Consider the following 22,806-nt stretch of genomic DNA (forward strand, 5'->3'; position numbering starts at 1 on the left):
CGTGACCTCAGACTTTTGTATCTTTTTCCCGACGGAAGAAGGTGGAAGAGAGAATATGCTGCTTAGGGTGTCCATTTGCCCTATTACGGACACAAGCTCATTGCAAGAGATTGCCAGAGTCTTACTTCCGTGCTTCTTGCATCAGACTGTGAAAGGCTATAAGATTAGAAGTTTGGAGAATGGATTGACATTGTCATGCTATCCAACCCCAGGGGAGCTGTCGTGAAGTTAGGCTCTTGATGGGGAGCTGAAGTTTTGCCAGTGACCCACATCATGCCTGGCCTTTCGCACTGCAAAGTGGAGCGATGTTCTATTCAATGTCTCCATTTAAACTTGGCTGATAAGCATTTCTGAGATTTGAAATGCTTTAGTAGCATTTGTTGTGTTGAATGTATGCAGTGCCTGTTTATTCAGGCAGAGAAAGGGCTAAAGGTGAAAAGGAACTTCTCTACACCTGCTACCTGTCAAAACATTTCTCCTGGGTACACAGTGAACCACCTTTACAAAACACTGATATAATACACATTACTTATGTTCCTTCACTAATCAAGTGCTGCAGTTAAGTACAATGGGTACCAGTTTGAAAACAGTGTGAATGTGCAAAGTGTTGTACTGCCCCACACGTGTGCTGTATGTGCCACGGTTCTTCACAGGAGCTTTCTTAGGCAATATTTCACATGAGGAGCTTTTAGGGCAGGTGATCATGTGTTTGGTCAAAGAGAGAGATTTTAAGGAGCATTTGAAAGGGAGAGAGAAGTACAGAGGCTTATGGAGGGAACTCAGAGCAGCGGGCCCAGGTAGCTGAAGGCATGGCGACCAATAGTCAAAATGATGTAAGTTAAGGAGATGCAAGAGACCAGAATTAAAGGAGTGAGAGCTTTTAAGGTTGTAGGGCTGGAAATGTCTACAGAGATAGGGAGGGGACACCATGAAGAGATTTGAAAACAAGGATGAGAATTTTAACATTGAGACATTCCTGATCTCGGAGTCAGGATGAAGTAATGAGAACAGGGCTGCCCGGTGAATAGACTTGGTGCTAATTGGGATATGGACAGCAGAGTATTGGATGAGTGCACATTTAGGGATGTTGCAAGAGTGGGAGGTCAATGAGGATCTGCTGGCCTCCCTGCTCTGAACATTATTTGATTTGATTTATTATTGTCACATGTATTAGTATATGGTGAAAAGTACTGTTTATTGCACGCTATACAGACAAAGCATACCGTTCATAGAGGAGGAAATGAGAGAGTGCAGAATGAAGTGTGACAGTCATAGCTAGGGTGTAGAGAAAGATCAACTTAGTGCGGGGTAGGTCCATTCAAAAGCCCGATGGCAGCAGGGAAGAAGCTGTTCTTGAGATGGTTGGTACATGACCTCAGACTTTTCCCGACGGAAGAAATGAAAGCCTTTTAAACTTGGCACCAGTTGCACTTTTACAAATTCTAAAACTGTTCCTTGAGTTTCCACGCTATTTCTGACATGATCTGAATTGATCTGTGCAAGTCACAGCAATATTACAGACTCTGCATTGACAAAAACCACGTCAAATTGTGCAAACTGTGTGGTATATCTGGCCCAAACCACTTGAATGAAACATTCCTGTTCAATAATGCATGTTTGCTGTGGCTCCTAAAACTAATGCAATCGTTTGCTTTCTGAAACTTGTAGCTGTAAAAAAACAGCCCATGATTTGTTTTTCTCCCCCTGGCCAGCGTTGGTGGATTTTGTTGCAGGAAATGTTTGTCTTCTAAATCCCCAGTTATCGTGAATAGAATCACATAGAATACACAGCACAGAGGCAGGCCATTCTGGCCACTCGAGCCTCCTCCTCCTTCACCTATCAGCATTACCCGGTCTACTTTCTTCCCTTCATTCCTATCTAAGTGCATCTATACTTTTGCCTCAACGTTTCCCCCTGGTAGCCACATCCATTCTCACAACTCTATAGGCCGGAATTTTACTGATTCCGGGGCGGGCGAGGCTCGCAGTATGGAAATCTCCGTTGGCCTTGGGTGGGATTTTACGATCTTGCCCGAAAGAGATCATAAAATCCCGCCCAATGTAAAGAAATCCCTTCTGAATTCCCTTGCTGATTTCTTGCTGACCTTCTTGCATTGATTGCCTGTGGTTTTGACCTCCCCCACAAGTGAAAAATAAATATTATCGGCCCGATTTTGATTCTCTAAGTGTATGGGCTTTGAGTGAGCTAAAATGAGGCCCAATTTTTCTGTGTGTATTCTATTAAAATCTTTTGTACGTTTTAAAAACCTTTATTAGGTTGCCCTAAAGAGAAAAAAAATCCAACCTTTTCATCCTTTTGATCAGCAATTACCTTGTAAATCATTTTTGTAAGTTTATAAAGTTTATTTATTAGTCACAAGCAGGCTTACATTAATACTGTAATGAAGCTACTGTGAAAATCCCCTAGTCGCCATGCTCCGGTGCCTGTTCGGGTACACTGAGAGAGAATTTAGCACGGCCAATGCCACCTAACCAGCACGTTTTTCGGACTGTGGGAGGAAACAGGAGCACCCGGAGGAAACCCACGCAGACACAAGGGAGAACATGCAAACTCCACACAGACAGTGACCCATGCCGGGAATCGAGGCCAGGTCCCTGGCACTGTGAGCCAGCAGTGCTTGCCACTGTGCCACCCTCCCTTTTGTGTCCTCTCCCCAGGCCTCCGTATCTTTTTTTATAATACGGCGATCAGTGCTGCACAAGGTACTCCATGTGGTCTCATCTTCTTTTACAGTTGTAGCTGATGCTGTAACTGTTAAGCATTCCTTTCGAATTGTATACTATTCAATGTAACTCAGTTGTGACTAGCTAGCAGGGATCACTCAAGCCACCCAGGTCATTTTTCTTCAGTGTCCTGTGCTTTATTTCTTGCCAAAAGGCTATGTTTTTATAGTTGTTCACTTGTGCCTCAGTGTCGACCATATAGGACCACTCTTATTATTGTATGGCAATAAATATAGAGAAATGCTTAGACTAAAGCTCTCCCCCTTCTTTTATGCCCTAATGAACCCAATGGGCTTAGTTCCCCCAGTGGATCAGTTCATTACTGCCACTCTGCCTTGTCTAACCATGGTCGTGCTCACTGTTGCTTATATTTGATAAATTGTAAATATCAAATGGTTCTCCGCACCGTACCACTGGAACCCTTTGGAAAATGGCCTTGCGAGTGGCACCTCCACTTGTGGACCATAAGACATAGGAGCAGAATTAGGCCACTCGGCCCATCACGTCTGCTCCATCATTCAATCATGGCTGATATTTTTCTCATCCCCATTCTCCTGCCTTTTCCCCATAACCCCTGACCCCCTTATTAATCAAGAACCTAGCTATCTCTGTCTTAAAAACACTCAATGACCCGGCCTCCACAGCCTTCTGTGGCAAAGAGTTTCACAGATTCACCACTCTCTAGCTGAATAAATTCCTCCTCATCTCTGTTTTAGAGGATCGTCCCTTTAGCCTGAGGTTGTGACCTCTGGTTCTAGTTTTTCCTACTCGTGGAAACATTCTCTCCACGTCCACTCTATCCATGCCTTGCAGTATCCAGTAAGTTTCAATAAGATTCACCCCTCATCCTTCTAAACTCCATCCAGTACATACCCAGAGTCCTCAACCGTTCCTCATACAACAAGCCCTTCATTCCAGGGATCATTCTTGTGAACCTCCTCTGGAACCTTTCCAAGGCCAGCACACATTCTTCCTTAGATATGGGGCCCAAAACTGCTCACAATACTCCAAATGGGGTCTGACCCAGAGCCTTATACAGCCTCAGAAGTACATCCCTGCTCTTGTATTCTAGCCCTGTCGACATGAATGCTAACATTGCATTTGCCTTCCTAACTGCTGACTGAACCTGCACGTTAACCTTAAGACAATCTTGTAATCACCACCAGGAAAGTTGAAGGTCTGTGAATTCAAGTACAGTAGAAGATTAAGCTGCAGGGAGGCCAGAGAATCCCCCCCCCCCCCCCCCCCTCCCCCTCTCCCCCCATCCCCCGCATTGTAAGTGAATACTCTCTGCAGTGCCGGATTTAGACTTGGTGAGGCCCTAAGCTATATAAAGCTTGCAGGCCCCTTGTTAAAAAGTTACAGCAAAAGGTCTCACAAAGGTGCGTACCAAAACAGGACCTTGGGTCGCCACAAAAAAATTGAAAATATAATTATGCCTTTTAATTATTTAATAGCAAGGTATTTAAAGTGAAAATACAAATTATTTTCAAATGAATGCATTTACTGATTACATATTTATCATTTGGCTGGCTTGATCTCGCTCATAGATTTTGGTAATTTTTTGAGTTGCTCTTCAAGCTGGTGCTTTCTTTTCCTTTTCTGGTATCCGCTCTTAAATGTTCTCTTCATTGTAAACCTTCTGAAACTTTGTGTGGCCCCTGCGGATTGTGAGACCCTAAGCTGTAGCTTGTTTAGCTTATGCCTAAATCCAGCACTGACTCTCTGTAGTATCAAAATGTCCACAACTTTTTAAAACTGGATTTGATATGGATGCAGAGATATGGGGGTTTATACTGATCATAAAGGGCGAGAACTCACTCAAAAACGATCTGATTAACTTCTTTCGTTTTTGACAAAATTGAATCAATTTCTGGAAACAGTTTGCTCTTTATTTTCACCCTAACAGTTAGATAGGTTTTGTTTCTCAGCCATCAGGAGTGAAGCTGCAGTTACATTGATGCCCTCTGCGGTCCACCATTGACAAATCTCTGATAGGTTTGCATTTCTTTTCCCGTTTCAAGATTGGTGAAATGTTTAGGCCTGCTTGATCTTGGAAAGTCTTTTCTTTTTCAGTGCCACGAAAGAACACAGGGAAGGGATGTAGTTCAGTATGAGCAGAGTGTATGCCACAGGTTGGTCAAGGTTGATTATCCAGTCTCGTACCCCCTGTAGCAAATACAGGGTTGGTGTAGCAAAGTGTGGGTGAGCGTTGTCATGTTGTGTATAATGCCATGCCACTGACATCTTCGTTCTCCTTCTGTCTGCACCTCATGGTTTTAGCCTACAGATTGGAACCCATTGATTTCCCTTTGTGTTACTGGGGCAATTGGTCACTTGTGCCCAACTATTTGTTTAGCTCCAATGTATGTGTAAACTCCAATGAATACAATCCTAACCGACTTAATGGGTACATGAACATATGTGCAACTGTACTCTGTGGCAGGACGGCACAGTTCACTGTATGCTTTGAGCTTGATAGACAGTATAGGGTGTCATATCTTGGAAACTATGTGTAGATGTGTGACAATTTTATCAAGCTCAATAGTAAGCAGATAACCAAAAACCATAATTTATGTCAATTAATCTCCTTCCTCCTTTCTGACGCACCTTTCCTCTTTGTCTTCATCCTTACCTTCATTGCAATAAGATTTGAATATAGGAATAGGAACGTTTTACTGCAATTGTACAGGGTGTTGGTGAGGCCACACCTTGAGTTTGGTGTTCTTATCTGAGAAAGGATGTCCTTGCTATAGAGGGAGTGTAGCGAAGGTTTACCAGGCTGATTCCTGGGATGCCAGGTCTGAGGAGAGACTTAAGTCGGTTAGAATTGTATTCACTGGAGTTTAGAAGAGTGAGAGGGGAATCTCATAGAAACTTATAAAATTCTAACAGGATTAGACAGGGTAGATTCAGAAAGAATGTTCTAGAGAATGTCTAGAACTAGGGGTCATAGTTTGAGGAAAAGGGGTAAACCTTTAGGACTGAGGTGAGGAGAAATTTCTTCGCCCAGAGAGTGGTGAATGTGTGGAATTCACTACTACAGAAATTAGTTGAGGCCGAAATGTTGCGTGATTTCAAGAAAAAATTAGATATCGCTCTTGGTGCTAAAGGGATCAAGGGATCAGGATATTGAATTTGATGATCAGCCATGATCGTAATGAAAGTTATAAACATGTGAGGAGATGACAACAATAGTAGGTTAGAATGGCTGAATGGCCTACTCCTGCTTTTATTTTCTATGTTTCATCATCTGTCCCAATACCCCACTGTAGCCTAAATTTTAGTTAATGCTTCTGTTATATACCTGGGATGTTTTGCTACCTTAAAGTTACTATATAAAGGCAAGCTGTTGTAGAAGGGTTAATAGTAAAATAGTGACATCAGCGTGTTAAAACAATAAAATGCAAAGCGTAAACAACAGTCTATGTTGATATATTTCCACAGCTAAATGTCTAATTGATTGGCTGTTAATCAAGGAGGTAGTTTGTTTCAGCGGTCGCTGCATCAGTCGAGACATCTATCTTGTGAACAGCATCTGGCTTGGCTCGTTTTACACCCCCATCAAAGTTGTCGAGATGTCCTGCCTTCTCATCCTGTGGAGGTGAAATGGTGCTTTGGCTCTATATAGTCGTGCAGTGGTTCAATGGAAGGGGTACTGGAACCAGTCAACCTGTCCATCATCGCCTGTTTCGCACTCTTTCCAAAGTTGCATTTTATACCCCGGACACCACTCCCACCCCACCAACCCAACCTGCCTGCAAGGCAATATAAAAATTAAAGCAACTGACTGAATTAGGATTGTAACCATTGGACTCTCGATCAAAATTAATGAGTTTCAGTTGAGACTTAGCAGCAGAAGAATTCCCGCATGTAGTAGTTTATGGGTTGGAAAGAATCCAACCGGAAGGAGGATCATTTAAAAATTACCACATGAATAGCTGGTTAAGGATAACATTATAAGGAGAAGTTATAAACATGTGAGGAGATGACAACAATAGTCAGCTTGCTACTGGTTTGTGGAAAATGTCATCTGTGGAATGGTGAAAGCTGTGTGTTATAATGTTTGATATCAAGAAATCAGGAGGTATATTACAGATTAAACATTTTGACTCCTTTATTTGCTTACCTGTGTTTCAGCAAGAACCAAAACCCCACACAGCAGGGAACAAAATCTTGAATAAAAATCTTCATCCATGCTGGTTGCCTGTAGTACCAAACAGTCTTCATTATCAAACAGTCACTTGGCGGTACAGGACTTGAATATTGCTGAAAAGAAACATGTTGCCAAAGCTTTTCATCTTTCACTCATCAGGACAGGAATGTCAAAGTTCAAACCATCACAACAATTTATACCCCAGGTGGAAAGAAGTCTTGATTGGTTGGCAGGTTGACTCTGATTGGCTGAGGCGTTGCCATGGAGTAAGCAACAGGGAACTCTAGGTCCCCATGCTTCTGGGTAATTCAAAAAACACAAACGGCTTGAACATATTCCTTTTGTTTGCAGTAAATAAGTTCCTGAATACGACTATATGTTGCTTCCAGCAGGAGTGAATGAGCTACATTACTAGCTCGACTGATTATTTTAAATTGATTTTTAGTGTAGCTATTAGCGTACTCAGGATTATTCAGCAAATACTGTCCAATCGTGGAATAACATCTAACAGTATTGCAAACAACTGGAGGAACACAATGTTTGATTTGATCAGTCAATCATTGGAATGCCTAGCTTACGAACCTGGCATTGCACCAGCATGGGATATTGCTGAATTGTAGTAGGTAGAATATCTTTTTGGACTGATGGCAGCATTCGATTAGTGGCAAATACCATTTGCATCGCCACTGCATAGTAGCAACATGAAACGTCCTACTTAACCTCCTGTTCATTTTTTGCAATACCTTGCCTTTCCAGGGTCATTTGAGGTAAACCCAGCATTTTTCTGGTTCAAAAGTGGCAGCCTTTGGTCCATTTGCAAGTTTTTTTGATACACAGTGAACAGTGTTCGGATCAGGATCGGATCATTGTCCTGCAATGTTATTCTTATTTATTCTCCAATTAAGAATAAATTAATTGTACAATAATATTGGATCATTCGCATTAATCTCACATCTCACAGCTCCAAGTTCGATTCCCGGCTTGGATCACTGTTTGTGTGGAGTTTGCACGTTCTCCCCGTGTCTGCGTGGGTTTAGTCCGGGGGCTCTGGTTTCCTCCCACAGTCCGAAAGACATGCTGGTTAGGTGCATTGGCCATGCTAAATTATCCCTCCTGAACAGGCGACTTCATTGCAGTGTTAATGTAAGCCTACTTGTGGCACTAATAAATAAACTTATTGTTCAATTGCTGTACAGTGTAACAGTGACTGGAGAGATCAAGAAATGTAAAGCATCTGTTAAAAGAAAGTCTGTCTGATCTTTGGCTAAAATGCTGTAAGTTCTACATTGAATTGTTCTTACAGGAAAACTCTCATCTGAGCGTGCCCTAAGGAAGCAACAACAGTTGGACAACATCAGCTCCATTGTGACAAAACTGGCCAAACCTGGTGATACTATTGTTGATTTCTGCAGCGGTGGGGTACGTAATTTTTAAAGGTACATCTTTACTAGCCTTGCCTTGCTTTGAGCGCAGAGTGTGGGAGGATTTCTGTTCCCACAGCTATCAGGAGGTCATGGAATTGGTGCAAATCCATTTCCAGAACTTCAGCACAAAATCTAGATCGACACTCTAGGGTCAATCAGTACTGCTGGATGTCAGGGGTACCAGCTTTTCAATGAGACTCTAAACCGTATCCATGGTCTGTTCTCTCAGGTGGACACCAAAGATCCACTGGCACCATTTCGAAGAAGAGCAAAAGAGACCTGCCTAAACATTTATCTCTCAACCAACATGGTGGCAGCACGGTGGCACAATGGTTAGCACTGCTGCCTCACAGCGCCAGGGACCCGGGTTCAATTCCGGCCTTGGGTGTCTGTGTGGAGTTTGCACGTTCTCCCCGTGTCTGCATGGGTTACCTCTGGGTGCTCTGGTTTCCCCTCTGTCCAGGTTAGATGGTTTGGCCGTGCTAAATTGCCCCTTAGTGTTCCAAGATGTGCGAGTTAGGTTGATTGGCCATGCTAAATTGACCATTAGTGTCTTGGGGACGAGCATGGTAAATACGTGGGGTTACAGGGATGGGGCCTGGGTGGAATTGTTGTCAGTGCAGGCTCGATGGGCCAAATGACCTCCTTCTGCACTGTAGGGATTCTATGATTCTATGATTGAATTGCCTACCCTTGTTGCAATATTCCTACATAATGGATTATTCTATCATCCATGAAGCTCACAGCAAGTGAAGCTTTGGGATTATATGGCTGTGTGATTTCTGATGAGGTAATTTTACTTGCAGCTCAATAATTGTGGAGAAAAATAAGATATCCTCTTTCTTTTTTAACAAGAAGAAATTTCTGACCCAAAATTTGTAGTTAATGATCCCACTTCTGTGAAGAGGAATTCTCAAAACAAATTCAGTTCAAACTAGCTATTTGTTTAGACGTTGTACCCGCTGAGGATGGAAGTTTGAAATACCAAGAGGCTCAGCAGCATTCTGTACCTTGCAAAGCATAAGATCTCAAGAATTGCAACTGACAGATAGATAAACAAAGGAATCTTGTTTATCGCGAAAGTATGCGGGCCTGATCTTGAAGTAGGTTGGGGCGCTGACTGACTCAGTTGTCTGTCCTGTGTTCACAGGGGCACGTCGGGATCGTCCTTGCACACACCTTGCCGTTATGCCAGGTAGGATATTTTAAAACCGAACCTCTTGCTCACTCCAATATGCCTTCTCCAATATGAAAACTGGAACTCAAGATGACGGCTCCATGATAAGATGTCAACAATGCAGGCGGCAATAATCAGCCCAAACACATACAGTATGAGTTACAGAAATCAGCTAAAACTGCATTGTGAAGCCGCGCCAACATTTCTTTCAATGCTGCCGATTGTCTGATCTGTTGTTTCATACATTGGGCTTTGCGCCAAGTTCGTATGCTGGTCCTCTTTGATTCAGTGAAGACTCGGATAAACATCTTTTGACTGACAGTCGCCTTTCTCCTCTGGTGTTATATCCAGATTCATCAGGAGGAGATTTGCTGAACGTTCCCTCTGCAGCTGACCTCATAGCCTAGTCTTGAAATACATCAAAGTTCACTGTTGCCTTTGTGCTTGCCGATCTAACAGACACAGAAATGCTGACAAATGGCTTCCAAGAAACTGAGAGAATTCCCAAAAGCTGCCAAATCAAGGAAAAGAATGTGCAACTAAATAAATTACCCTGAATAAATGTCTATGACCTGAGCAAGGCCACCACATCAACGAGTCTGAATAGGTTAAATTCTTTCTAATTTAGTTGGATTTCAAGATTTTCTTTTTGAGCCTTGAATTCTACGCTCGCCTCCTGGCGGGTTTTGAGGTTTGGGGGGAGTGTAAAATTGCACGGACAGGATTTGCTCCTGTATCCTATCTGCCCCGACTTGGACCTGATTTTACAGGTGGGCAGCCAGGGCCTTGGACAGAAAGCCACTTAATGGCCGTTTAAGGAGCTTTCCCCGTCCCCTAGCCTCAATTTTTAGACTGATCGGCGCCAAATAGATCAGGGAGGGAAATAGAATCAGAAGTTCTCTTTTGACTGGGAGTGCCCTCCCCTCAAGGACCAGACATCTCCTTTCCTCCCCAGCGTCCCCACCCCAGCCTATCAGGAGTCCCCTGCCCTCCCCTCCCCGGGCCCCTTACCACTTACCTAGCCTCCCATGCCCTGACACTTAGTTAAAATAAAGTAAAGTTTTTTCATTAGTCACAAGTAAGGCTTACATTAATACTGCAATGAAGTTACTGTGCAATTCCCCTAGTCACCACAGTCCAGCGCCTGTTTGGGTCAATGCACCCTAACCAGCATCTTTCAGAATGTGGGAGGAAACCGGAGCATCCGGAAAAAACCCACGCAGACACGGGAGAACATTCAAACTCCACACAGACAGTGACCCCAAGCCGGGAATCGAACCCGGGTCCCTGGCGCTGTGAAGCAGCAGTGCTAACCACTGTGCCACCCCAGTTCCAGGTCTCTGTTGGGCCTGTCGGAGGTGGCGGGCATACATTCCCCACCCACTCTCTGGATGTCGGGGGCCAAACCCTGGCCATTCAAAAAATTCAGCTCTAAATGTTTGGGGGCCACTTTCTGCAACTTAATTTGATTTTTGTGAAATGTGAAACCCAATAAAAAGAAACATTTACATTGAGAGTGCAGCAGGACGCGAACCTCTCCTCTCTCAGCTAAACTCAACATTTAATCAATCACATGGGGCAGGGGAAAACAGTCAAATTACACAATTACAATTGTTGTAATGATTTAACATTTTCAAACCTGGAAATTAAGATTTATTATAAAAGCAAATTACTGCGGATGTTGGAATCTGAAACAAAAGCAGAAAATGTTGGAAAATCTTAGCAGGTCTGACAGCATCTGTGGAGAGAGTTTAAGTAGCCAATTAAGAAGTGGTTAGCATTGCTGCCTCACAGCGCCAGGGACCCGGGTTCGATTCCCGGCTTGGGTCACTGTCTGTGTGGAATTTGCACGTTCTCCCCCTGTGGGTTTCCTCTGGATGCTCCGGTTTACTCCCATAGTCCAAAGATGTGCGAGTTAGGTGGATTGGCCGTGCTAAATTAGTGTCAGGGAGACTAGCTAGGGTAAATGCATGGATTTATGGGGATAGGGCCTGGGTGGGATTGTAGTCGGTGCAGTCTCGATGGGCTGAATGGCCCCCTTCAGCACTGTAGGATTCTGTGATTCTAAGATTTATTTCCAGGAGGAGGTGTGGGAGATCTGGAGGCATACACCCGAAGAAATATTGATTTCTGATTTTTTTTTTAGCGTTTGTAGCGAGATAATTTATTCAAGAATTGTTTTATTTATTTAGCAGTGGTTCCAAATCACAATAGCCTTGCTTTTTGCACCATCAGAAGGTAATACTCAGTGAATATAACACAGCAGAGTGTTAATGCATTGCATGCTTAACGTCTGCTTTTTGTGCCAGCACCAGCTTTTCCAACTGTTATTCAAAATGTTTCCAGCCTACGACACCAACTTTGCATGTATCTGAACATTCTCTTTCAAAGCTGTATAATTTCTACATTAGCCCAGCCATTAACTCACCCTGAATCTCTTTCACGTAAAGTAAAGGTTTATTTATTAGTGTCACAAGTAAGGCTTACATTAACACTGCAATGAAGTTACTGTGAAATTCCCCTTGTCGCCACGCTCCGGCACCTGTTCGGGTCACTGCACCCAACCAGCACGTCTTTCAGACTGTGGGAGGAAACCGGAGCACCCGGAGGAAACCCACGCAGACATGGGGAGAATGTGCAAACTCCACACGCACAGTGACCCAAGCTGGGAATCGAACTCGGGTCCCTGGCACTGTGAGGCAGCAGTACTAACCATTATAAAATTTATAAAGTTTTATTTTATAAAATAAAATAATTTATTTTATTGATAAATAAATAAAACAATTCTGGAATAAATTATCTCGCTACAAATGCTAAAAAAGGCACAAAAAAAAAATCAGAAATCAATATTTCTTCGGGTGTATGCCTCCAGATCTCCCACTTCTCCTCCCGGAAATAAATCTTAGAATCACAGAATCCTACAGTGCAGAAGGAGGCCATTCAGCCCATCGAGACTGCACCGACTACATGGTTACCGACTACGTGCTAATCATGGTGCTAACTAACCGCCATGATTCTCATTAAAAATGTCCAAGATGCGATCTCCCCCCCACCACTCGCGTTACCCGCACAGATTATGCACAGACTGTCTCACTGCTATTGATATGTGTTGACCCTTTTTTAACAGGCCAAAAGTTGGCATTTGACAAATTATGGATTTGCTCTTTTTCTCTTGTTAAACCCAATCATCCACATAACTTGTACATTCACCTAAATAATATTGGGGAAAAAACTGAGGATGAATTTCTTATTCTTGGTGCCTGAAAGACTTATACCTGAGATGAGCTTCTTACTGAGTAGATGTGGTCCTGTGTTCCAGGTGATTTTGGTGGAGAACAAAGAAGAGTCCTTAGTCCGTGCCATGGACAGGTGTGACGACCTTAGATTAAAGAACATCTGGTTTGTCCAGGCTAATCTGGATTACTTCACAGGACCATTTGAGATTGGTGTAAGTTAAAATTTCGAGTGTTATTAAAATTGAAGTCAGTGCCATGTAACAGCGGACAAGGTCACACTCTTGCTTGTTGATGCCTACACTCCTCCGGGTGCTCCGGTTTCCTCCCACAGTCCAAAGATGTGCGGGTTAGGTTGATTGGTCATGAAAATTGACCCTAGTGTCAGGGATTAGCAGGGTAAATATGTGGGGTTATGGGGATAGGGCCTGGGTGGGATTGTGGTAGGTGCAGACTCGATGGGCCGAATGGCCTCCTTCTGCACTGTAGGGTTTCTATGATGATTGCTGTACCCTTTATCCAGTTATCGCCACTCCTTTGCTGGAACCAGTAACTCACGCTGGGGTTTGATTTCCCAAGCACTGGAAGATGACCTTCCAACCACTTCTCACCACATCACCACCAAATAGTTTGCCTGAGTGGTTATATTTCATGTGGAACCTTGATAATATATCACAGGTCAATTAACCATTTGGAACATCACCACCGAACTGGTTCCTGTCCTCACCAGATGTCCAGGTGTGCACTTTCCAACAAGAGTCATCAGATGGTGACACTTGGTTTGATTACGAATAAGTGATAAAATAGCAATATTTGCTTTTCTATACTTGTGCTACAACCACCATTTAAAAAATATATCCTCAATTATTTTTGTAATTTATAAAGTGAGATCATTAAGGCAAGCTGCCAGCCTAAATGTATCCTTCAGTTTAGTTAAATGGCAAATGAACTGATATCTTTATTTTGATATTACCGTGAGCAACCGATGTCTCGGTCCTGTATCTAACCCTTCATTTATTCTTAGAAACCTTTGTTGCAGGAAAGCTTGTGATGGGTATTTCTGTGAAATGATACATGTTGAAGCTAGCAATGATCTGTCACGTCATAGAATTACATTTACTGCTTTGATTTTGCTCATTTTTCCATAGTAGACCATAGCGCACGACATTTCATACATGCTTGTTTATGGACTTAGGTGTTACAGCTGTGGAAGTTTGTCTAACCATTAATCTGTATGATTGGTTTAGTCATGATATGGAGATGCCGGCGTTGGACTGGGGTAAGCACAGTAAGAAGTCTCACAACACCAGGTTAAAGTCCAACAGGTTTATTTGGTAGCAAATACCATAAGCTTTCGGAGCGCTGCCCCTTCGAAGGGGCAGCGCTCCGAAAGCTTATGGTATTTGCTACCAAATAAGCCTGTTGGACTTTAACCTGGTGTTGTGAGACTTCTTACTGTGATTGGTTTAGAGCAGTGTTGATTAATATGTTAGCTGTTACACATGTACACATGGGGATAGGGCCTGGGTGGGATTGTGGTAGGTGCAGACTCGATGGGCCGAATGGCCTCCTTCTGCACTGTAGGGTTTCTATGATGATTGCTGTACCCTTTATCCAGTTATCGCCACTCCTTTGCTGGAACCAGTAACTCACGCTGGGGTTTGATTTCCCAAGCACTGGAAGATGACCTTCCAACCACTTCTCACCACATCACCACCAAATAGTTTGCCTGAGTGGTTATATTTCATGTGGAACCTTGATAATATATTCTTTGTGGGTTATTCTTGACTTTGTTGGAAGTGCTCCAGAGCTTTGATGTGGCGCCTATAGCAGACCCAGGATTTGGTGGCACAGTGGTTAGTACTGCTGCCTCACAGCGCCTGGGACCTGGGTTCGATTCCTGGCTTGGGTCACTGCCTGTGCGGAGTCTGCACGTTCTCCCCGTGGATTTCCTCTGGATGCTCTAAACACTGGACAGTACACACATCAAGGGAATAAGCTCTGCCTACGACTGGCTCCATGATCCTGTCTGGGAGCAGCATGGCATTTAGCTGAAGACTGAAATCAAACTCTACAAGCCTTTCTCCTCACTAATGTCTTTTGGGGAAGGAAATTTGCCATCCTTACCTGGTCTGGCCTAGATGTGACTACAGAGCCACATCAATATGGTTGACTCTCAACTGCCCTCCAAGGGCAACTAGGAATGGGCAGCTGACCAGGTAGCGACGCCCCTGTCCCACGAATGAATAAAAAAGAACCATCCTGCTCTATTGCACAGAATCCTAAAGTTTATTTATTAGTGTCACAAGTCAGCTTACATTAACACTGCAATGAAGTTACTGTAAAAACTCCCTAGTCACCACACTCCGGCGCCTGTTCGGGTACACTGAGGAAGAATTTAGCATGGCCAATACACCTAACCAGAACATCTTTTGAACTGTGGGAGGAAACCAGAGCATCCAGAGGAAATCCACGGGGAGAACGTGCAGACTCCGCACAGGCAGTGACCCAAGCCAGGAATCGAACCCAGGTCCCAGGCGCTGTGAGGCAGCAGTACTAACCACTGTGCCACCAAATCCTGGGTCTGCTATAGGCGCCACATCAAAGCTCTGGAGCACTTCCAACAAAGTCAAGAATAACCCACAAAGAACAAAGTCCTTCATTGCGCTGGACTCAGCTGCATAGAGACCACCCTCCAGAACCTTCAGTTTGGATGGGCAGGCCATGTCTCCCACGTGGATGACTACAGAATCCCTAAGCAGATCTTCTACGGGGAACTGTCTCAGAGCGAACAACATCAAGGTGATCAGTATAAACGGTACAAAAACACCCTAAAAAAGAGCATTAAAAACATCTACATTGTAGAGGGTCTCTTCTGAGAAAACACTGCTCACTTTGAGGGAAGTACTGAAATTTGGCTCAGTTTGCTCCAAGGACCATTCGCAACGTCTGACTTACCCAGAGATTGCGTGGCCGCAGAGGTTCCCACAAGCACCAATGACGACGTCCTGAATTGCCAGTTCTTCGGACGCCCATGCTGACCCCACAGAAGAAGGTGCAGTTGGACATATTTGAATAACGATGAACCTACCACTATACCACAGACACGTGACTAATTGGGAATCCAGATGTGGATTGTTACATTTCTGATTAGTAAATAAAAAATGAGTAATAGACACCGTTGTTGGGCTTGCGATCTCAGTGCTCATAGTCACGCTGCATCTCCTTGAGAACTTGAATCTTTTGTGCACTTATTAGTAAAATGGTAAGAGGAAAAGCAGACTCTACGAGTGTTTTCACTTCCTTGGTTAATGAATGGTGACAGATGATTGTTAATTATATATACACATATGTGTATACACATATACTCAAGGCGGCATAGTGGTTAGCACTGTTGCCTCACAGTGCCAGAGACCCGAGTTCATTTCGAGTGACAGTCTGTGTGGAGTCTGCACGTTCTCCCCATGTCTGCGTGGGTTTCTTCCGGGTGCTCCGGTTTCCTCCCAGACTCCAAAGGTGTGCAGGTTAGGTTGATTGGCCATGCTAAAATGCCTTTTAGTGTGAGGGGGATTAACAGGGTAAATACATGGGGTTACGGGGATAGGATCTGGGTGGGATTGTTGTCAGTGCATGCTCAAAGGTCGAATGGCCTCTTTCTGCAGTGTAGGGCATCTATGTGAAGTATTGTTACAGTGCACTTAAGGAAATTTTTACTAAAGTTAGTGCATGTGGCAAAAATGGTGCCGTCACAGCCTCTTATATGGATAGCGAGTAACTTCTGGTCAATGCTGGTTTAAGGAGACTGTGGTTTTCTGTGCAAAATGCATTTTTGTTATTTACGATTATTTTTATGTTGGCAAAAATAGCATCATTTAATAATGCAGAGCAACATTGAACAAGAGGGAAAGTTGAAACAGCAGTTGTACCCCAAATTCAGTGCTGTTACAGACCGCCTTTAACACAGGCATACACACAAGTGTCATGAACAGTTAGTATCTTGTAATGTGAGCTCTGTTTGGCAATGTGTTTTGAAGCCAGCATTCCAACATTGGTCCCTTTTGTGTCATGGTAAACCTGTGAAAACAATCTGTCAGCGCTGTTGGTGACCCAGAACAAGACAAAGCCTCACAGCACCCTGCATCAGTGTTTGTATAACGACAGACAGCTCAGTGGCCAAATCCGTGACCTTACCGGTATTACCATTTAGTCAGTCACAGTGCACATGCAACTAGGCTCAAGTGGAGTAGCAGATAGCTGATGATTGGTTGGGTATTGAAATGGTCCCTCACTCTGGGAAATGCAATAATTTTATGGCAGTGCACACCCCATCGGAAAGGCAATGAAAATGCTGACCAAGGCGTCACTTGTTTGATACATGTACGAGCAATGAATTGACACATATTGCCAGCGACCCTTATGCTAGCCTGGAAAGAGACAAAAGCGCTGAGGAAGGAAGTGATCATGGTGGCCACTGCAGTGGATATTGATACTAATATGATTGACACAGATGGCGCAGCAGTGCCATCAATTGGCCTGTACTCTACAGAGGAAATGTCCTCTGTTATTGCTGGGTGACAGTATCAGAGCCTGCCAATACGATTGGTGACAGAACACTGGTAATCCGTCTCAGATGGCTACTGATTTCCCTGGCATACCGACTGCGGGTGTCCAGAACTAGGGGCCATAGTTTGAGGATAAGAGGTAATTAGGACTGAGGTGAGGAGAAATTTCTTCACCGAGAGTGGTGAATCTGTGGAATTCACAACCACAGGAAGTAATTGAGGCCAAAACCTTGTGTGATTTCGAAGGTAGGTGCTAAAGGGATCAAGGGATAGGGGGGGGAAGGTGGGATCAGGGTATTGATTTGATTTTGATTTGATTTATTATTGTCACATGTATTGGTATACAGTGAGAAGTATTGTTTCTTGCGCACTGTACAAAGCATACCGTTCATAGAGAAGGAAAGGAAAGAGTGCAGAGTGTAGTGTTACAGTCATAGCTAGGGTGTTGAGAAAGATCAACCTAGTGCGAGATAGGTCCATTCAAAAGTCTGATGGCAGCAGGGAAGAAGCTGTTCTTGAGTCGGTTGGTACGTGACCTCAGACTTTTGTATCTTTTTCCCGACGGAAGAAGGTGGAAGAGAGAATGTCCGGGATGTGTGGGGTCCTTAATTATGCTGGCTGCTTTTCTGAGGCAGCGGGAAGTGTAGACAGAGTCAATGGATGGGAGGCTGGTTTGTGCGATGAATTGGGCTGCACTCACTACCTTTCGTAGTTTCTTGTGATCTTGAACAGAGCAGGAGCCATACTAAGCTGTGATACAACCAGAAAGAATGCTTTCTTTGGTGCATCTATAAAAGTTGGTGAGAGTCGTGGCTGACATGCCAAATTTCCTTAGTCTTCTGAGAAAGTAGAGATGTTGGTGGGCTTTCTTAACTATAATGTTGGCATGGAGGGACCAAGATGTGGAGATGCCAGCGTTGGACTGGGGTAAACACAGTAAGAAGTTTAACAACACCAGGTTAAAGTCCAACAGGTTTATTTGGTCATGTTGGCATGGAGGGACCAAGACAGGTTGTTGTATTGAATTTGATAATCAGCCATGATCAAAATGAATGGCGGAGCAGACTCGAAGGGCAGAATGGCCTACTCCTGCTTCTGGTTTCTATGTCTCTATGCCTTTAGTTTTGTGTCACTTTTACCATGAAACACTGTATTTAGGGTACTTCAAAACCAATTCTCATTGTTAACTTTAACTTGACTTAACCATAGAGGAATCTATATCTTGAATGACAACTCATGCTGTGAGCTCCAGTGAAGGTTTATACGGTAAGAGCTCCTCTGTTGTACAGCTCTCCCAGTTCTGACAAAGCTTTATAAATGTCTCACGTGCAAGCGATCCAGCATATTTGCAGATTTGAGCGATTCTAAGTTTTGTGTAAACAGTATGACAAAAGAATTGCAAAATCATAATGAATCATGAAAAGCTTTTTAAGAAAACATGTGTAAAAACACCCTTTATGAAGGTTAAAACATCTCTCTGTCTTTATGAGCTCCACTGTATGTAGTTTCCCATGTGCCTGCTCCAAGAGATCGCGATGCATCAGAAGCAAGGAAAGTATCGCTCTGCCTTCATTTAGAAAGACTTGCATTTCACTGCTACTGAATATCCCAAAATGCATGACAGCTAATGAGGTGCTTTTTGAAGTATAGTCACTGCTGTGATAAAGGAAATGCAGCAGCCAGTCTGTGCAAAGCAAGCTCCCACAATCAGCAGTGTGATAATGGCCAGATAATCTCCTTCTGTGATGTTGATCGTGGAGGGGCAAATCTCAGCTAGCACGCTGCAAATCGCTCCTCAGCACATCCTGAAAATAGTGCTATGGGGATCTTTAATGTCCATCAGAGAGGGTATCCAGGGACTCATCCGAAACACAGTACTTCTGACAGTGCTGTACTGGAGTGGCGGCCTTGATTTTTGTGCTCTAGTTCTGGAGAGAGAATTAGAGGTGAGAATGCCACCGACTGAGCCACGAGTGATATACAGGTGCAATATTTAAGTGGTTCTTGTGTGTATTTTGTTCGAGAGTGCTTTAGGCCAGCCTGAAAGGCCAACTGGAAGATGATGTGCCACTTCAAAATGGAGAAGATTAATTGATATAAATTTCCATCCCATTTTATGGCCTTCAGTAGCCTAGGCTACGACTCCACGAATCATGGAGGCTGGGCCAGAACTTCTTCTCCTGCCGCTGTCAACGGGGCTTCCTGGTGGGTTAACAGCCTCCACCTCCTGGGAAAACCATGGCAGCGGGGTGGGGAGGAATTGCTGTCAGCGGAACCAGAAGATCCCGCCAGCGCGAACGGCCTGAATGTTCCGCTCAGTAAAGGGGATTTAGCGGCAGGATTTCCAATGGCAAGAGGTAGATTGAACCACCATAGCTTGCACAAAGGGAGGAGGGAGAGAAAGAGAATCTAACACCATAAAATGAAAAAATATATTCTCTGCAGCTATAATCAAGGTGAGAGGAAATATAACATTGGGGGTACTTCGAGTGGGGAAAGTAAAAAGAGAACTCCCTATGCCCGCAAAGTAATATTGATATCGACAGCCCTTTAATAACAGCATAGCTAGTCATTTGTGTCCCAGCCATACTGGCATGTGGCAAGCAGGAGTCAGACAGGAATCATTTTTGGATGATGGAAATCCACCCCTGATCTCCCACCTTACACCCCAAACCCCCCCCAACACCCTCCAGCCCACCCCATCCTCTCCCCCAATTAACATTGAGGTAAACTATTTTGTGTTGAGTCAGAGTATTGGCTTATATGGTGAAAGATGGGTAAATGGAGTTGTGGTACCCAATTGAATAGCTGAAGGGCTGAATGGTCTACTCCTGTTCCTACATAAATCAGTTCTATGCTTATCAGTTTACCGATGAAAGCAGCAAATTCCTGGGTGGTTTCCTGTTGCAATGTTTAATTGCTCGAGCAGTTATATTTGCTCGCCTTTTGTTTTGGCCATTTCGACTTTCAACTCGCATTCATTTTCTCCACTGCCTCAAAATAATTTCTGTAAATTAATCTTGAGATATTAAGTAGAAACAGAAGATGTACTGAATATCAGAGCAAGCTCGTAACACTGTGAATTCTGATGCAGAAACACTGCCGCAAACCTCCAAGGGGTTAATCACATGCTGCCAATCAGCCTTTGGTGCTTACATGAAGAAAATGATTATATTGGAATTTCACAAGAGGGGGTTAGCAAGTAATGGAGTAGGAGCTACCTGTGATTATTCTGTTGAAAACCATCACCATGCAAAGCCGTTTGAGTTGAACGAAAGGGACAGTTGTCGCACTGTATATTTTTCCAATATGCACTCCTGTTCCAGATCTTTTTAAAGTTCTCCCCATTTTACGGCCAGCACTTATTGCCCATCATGAATTGCCCTTGAGTTTTAAAATGATGGTGAGCCGCATTTTCAAACACGATTAATTGGCCCATTTCAGAGGGAAATTAAGAATCAACCAGATTACTGTGACTCTTGAGTCACATGTAGACCAGACCAGGTAAGGATGGCAGATTTCCTCCCCAGAAAGACATTAGTGAACCCAATGGGCATTTCCAACAATCTGGTAGCTTCAGCCTCACCACTTACCAATGCTAGTTTTTAAAATTCCAGATTGATTTAATTAATTGGATTAAAATTCCTCTGGTGTCACGGTAGACTATTAGTCCAGGAGGGTGCGAATAATTAGCTCTGTATGGCCAGGTGTTTACAGCCCCACCGTGATGTTTTTCCCCCTGGCAAATGCAGCGGGCCATTTATTCGCCAATTAACTCGGTGGGACGTAATATCCAGCCAGCTGATAGGAGCCGTAAAATCCTGGTCTATGTTATCCTGCTTTATCGTATGCCTGCACGTATGCATACACACACACACACACATGCACACACACACACACACACACACGCACACACACACAATTTAAAATTGTTCTATGAAATAATGATTAACATTTGTAGGGATCTTTCAACAGCTCCTTCCAGATCTCCTAGAGGGTGGCACAGTGGTTAGCACTGCTGCCTCACAGCGCCAGAGGCCTGGGTTCGATTCTGGGCCATGGGTGACTGTGTGGAGTTTGCACATTCTCTCCATGTCTATGTGCGTTTGCTCCAGTTTCCTCCCACAGTCCAAAGATGTGCCAATTAGGTGGACTGGCCATGCTAAATTGCCCCTTAGTGTCCCAAATTGTGTAGATTAGGGGGATTAGCCATGGGAAATGCACAGTGTTCTCTGTCAGAGAGTTGGTGCAGACTCGATGGGCCAAATAGCCTCTTCTGCACTGTTCTATGATTCTACAATATGTACACACATACGCAGAGCTGCACACACACACAAATACACACATAACTTAAAATTGTTCTATAAAATATAAAATGATGATTAACATTTGTAGGAATCTTTCAACAACTCCTTCCAGATCTCCCAGAGTACAGTCCCAGTGCTAAATTTGAATGTCCCCCCAAAAGAATTGCATTCGAGTTGAAAAGTAAAAAGTATTTTGGTACTTGTTGGAAAATTCACATAGAAATCCGGGCAGGGTGTGCATCTTCTCTGCTGCTCAGAAAACTTTCATCGAACACGTCTGTCTCTTTTTTTGATAGTGCTAATTCCAAAGCTTTTACCAAAAAGGAATACAGCTGTCCCAGATCAAATCAGTTACCAAGCACCGGGAATATTCGACTTCACTCATTGACATCCACAGCCGGCCAGCTCTGTCGTCTTCAGTTTGCTGTGTTCCCAGCATCGCTCTGAACTGAGAGCCAGTCCCAGAGCAGACTTTGAACTTGCAGACAGACAGGGGGAAAAGTGCCCGGGATCAGTGTTCTGATATCCAGTGACCACCTAATGCAATGTGAACTTCACGCGTGTCGAGGCTGGATGCATTTGAAGGAATCCGTATGTGCTTACAAGCGAAAACAAACCATGGCAAATGCTTTATCCAGGTTTATTCTGTTCCTACAAGTGGTAGAAACATAATATCAGTCAAATACCTAAAAATAAGTCTTTGAGCTCGCAAGTTATGCAATCCAGTTCAGTGAACTTGGGAATCTTTTTTTAACCATCAGGGGCTTGTATCCAGGCAGGCAATGAAAGCATCAGGAATATCAGTGACTGGCTGAAAACATATTCTTATTACAGTGCATTACTAAACTCCTTCTCCTGCTGCATGTTCATCACAGTGAGGGCAGCACAGCACTGCTGCTTCACAGTGCCAGGGATCTGGGTTCGATTCCCAGCTTGGGTCACTGTGTGGAGTTTGCACATTCTCACCGTGTCTGCGTGAGCTTCCTCCTGGTGCCCCGGTTTCCTCCCACATTCTGAAAAATGTGCTGAGTATGTGCGTTGACCTGAATAGGCGCTGGACTGCGGCGACTAGGGGAATTTCACAGTAACTTCACTGCAGTGTTAATGTAAGCCTTACTTGTGACCAGTAAATAAACTTTAACTTTGTTAGAGAAGCAATATCCCAGTATAGCATTTTGAATTGAACTTATGAAGATAACAAG

General features: G+C 43.8%; 1 protein-coding gene across 2 annotated transcripts in view; it reads left to right on the plus strand.

The window, feature by feature from the left end:
• Positions 1-22,806, plus strand: part of gstcd (glutathione S-transferase, C-terminal domain containing) — a 178,533-nt gene that overhangs the window by 130,850 nt on the left and 24,877 nt on the right. For both annotated transcript variants that reach the window (XR_013497443.1, XM_078209242.1), the window contains exons 6-8: positions 8,205-8,320; positions 9,476-9,520; positions 12,822-12,950. Coding sequence is in view for 1 of the 2 variants with exons in the window: in XM_078209242.1 (XP_078065368.1) it covers positions 8,205-8,320; positions 9,476-9,520; positions 12,822-12,950 (290 nt within the window). In the remaining variant the exon portion in view is untranslated. The remainder of the gene's footprint in view (positions 1-8,204; positions 8,321-9,475; positions 9,521-12,821; positions 12,951-22,806) is intronic.

Source organism: Mustelus asterias, chromosome 1, assembly GCF_964213995.1.
Source record: "Mustelus asterias chromosome 1, sMusAst1.hap1.1, whole genome shotgun sequence".
NCBI classification, from domain to species: Eukaryota; Metazoa; Chordata; class Chondrichthyes; order Carcharhiniformes; family Triakidae; genus Mustelus; species Mustelus asterias.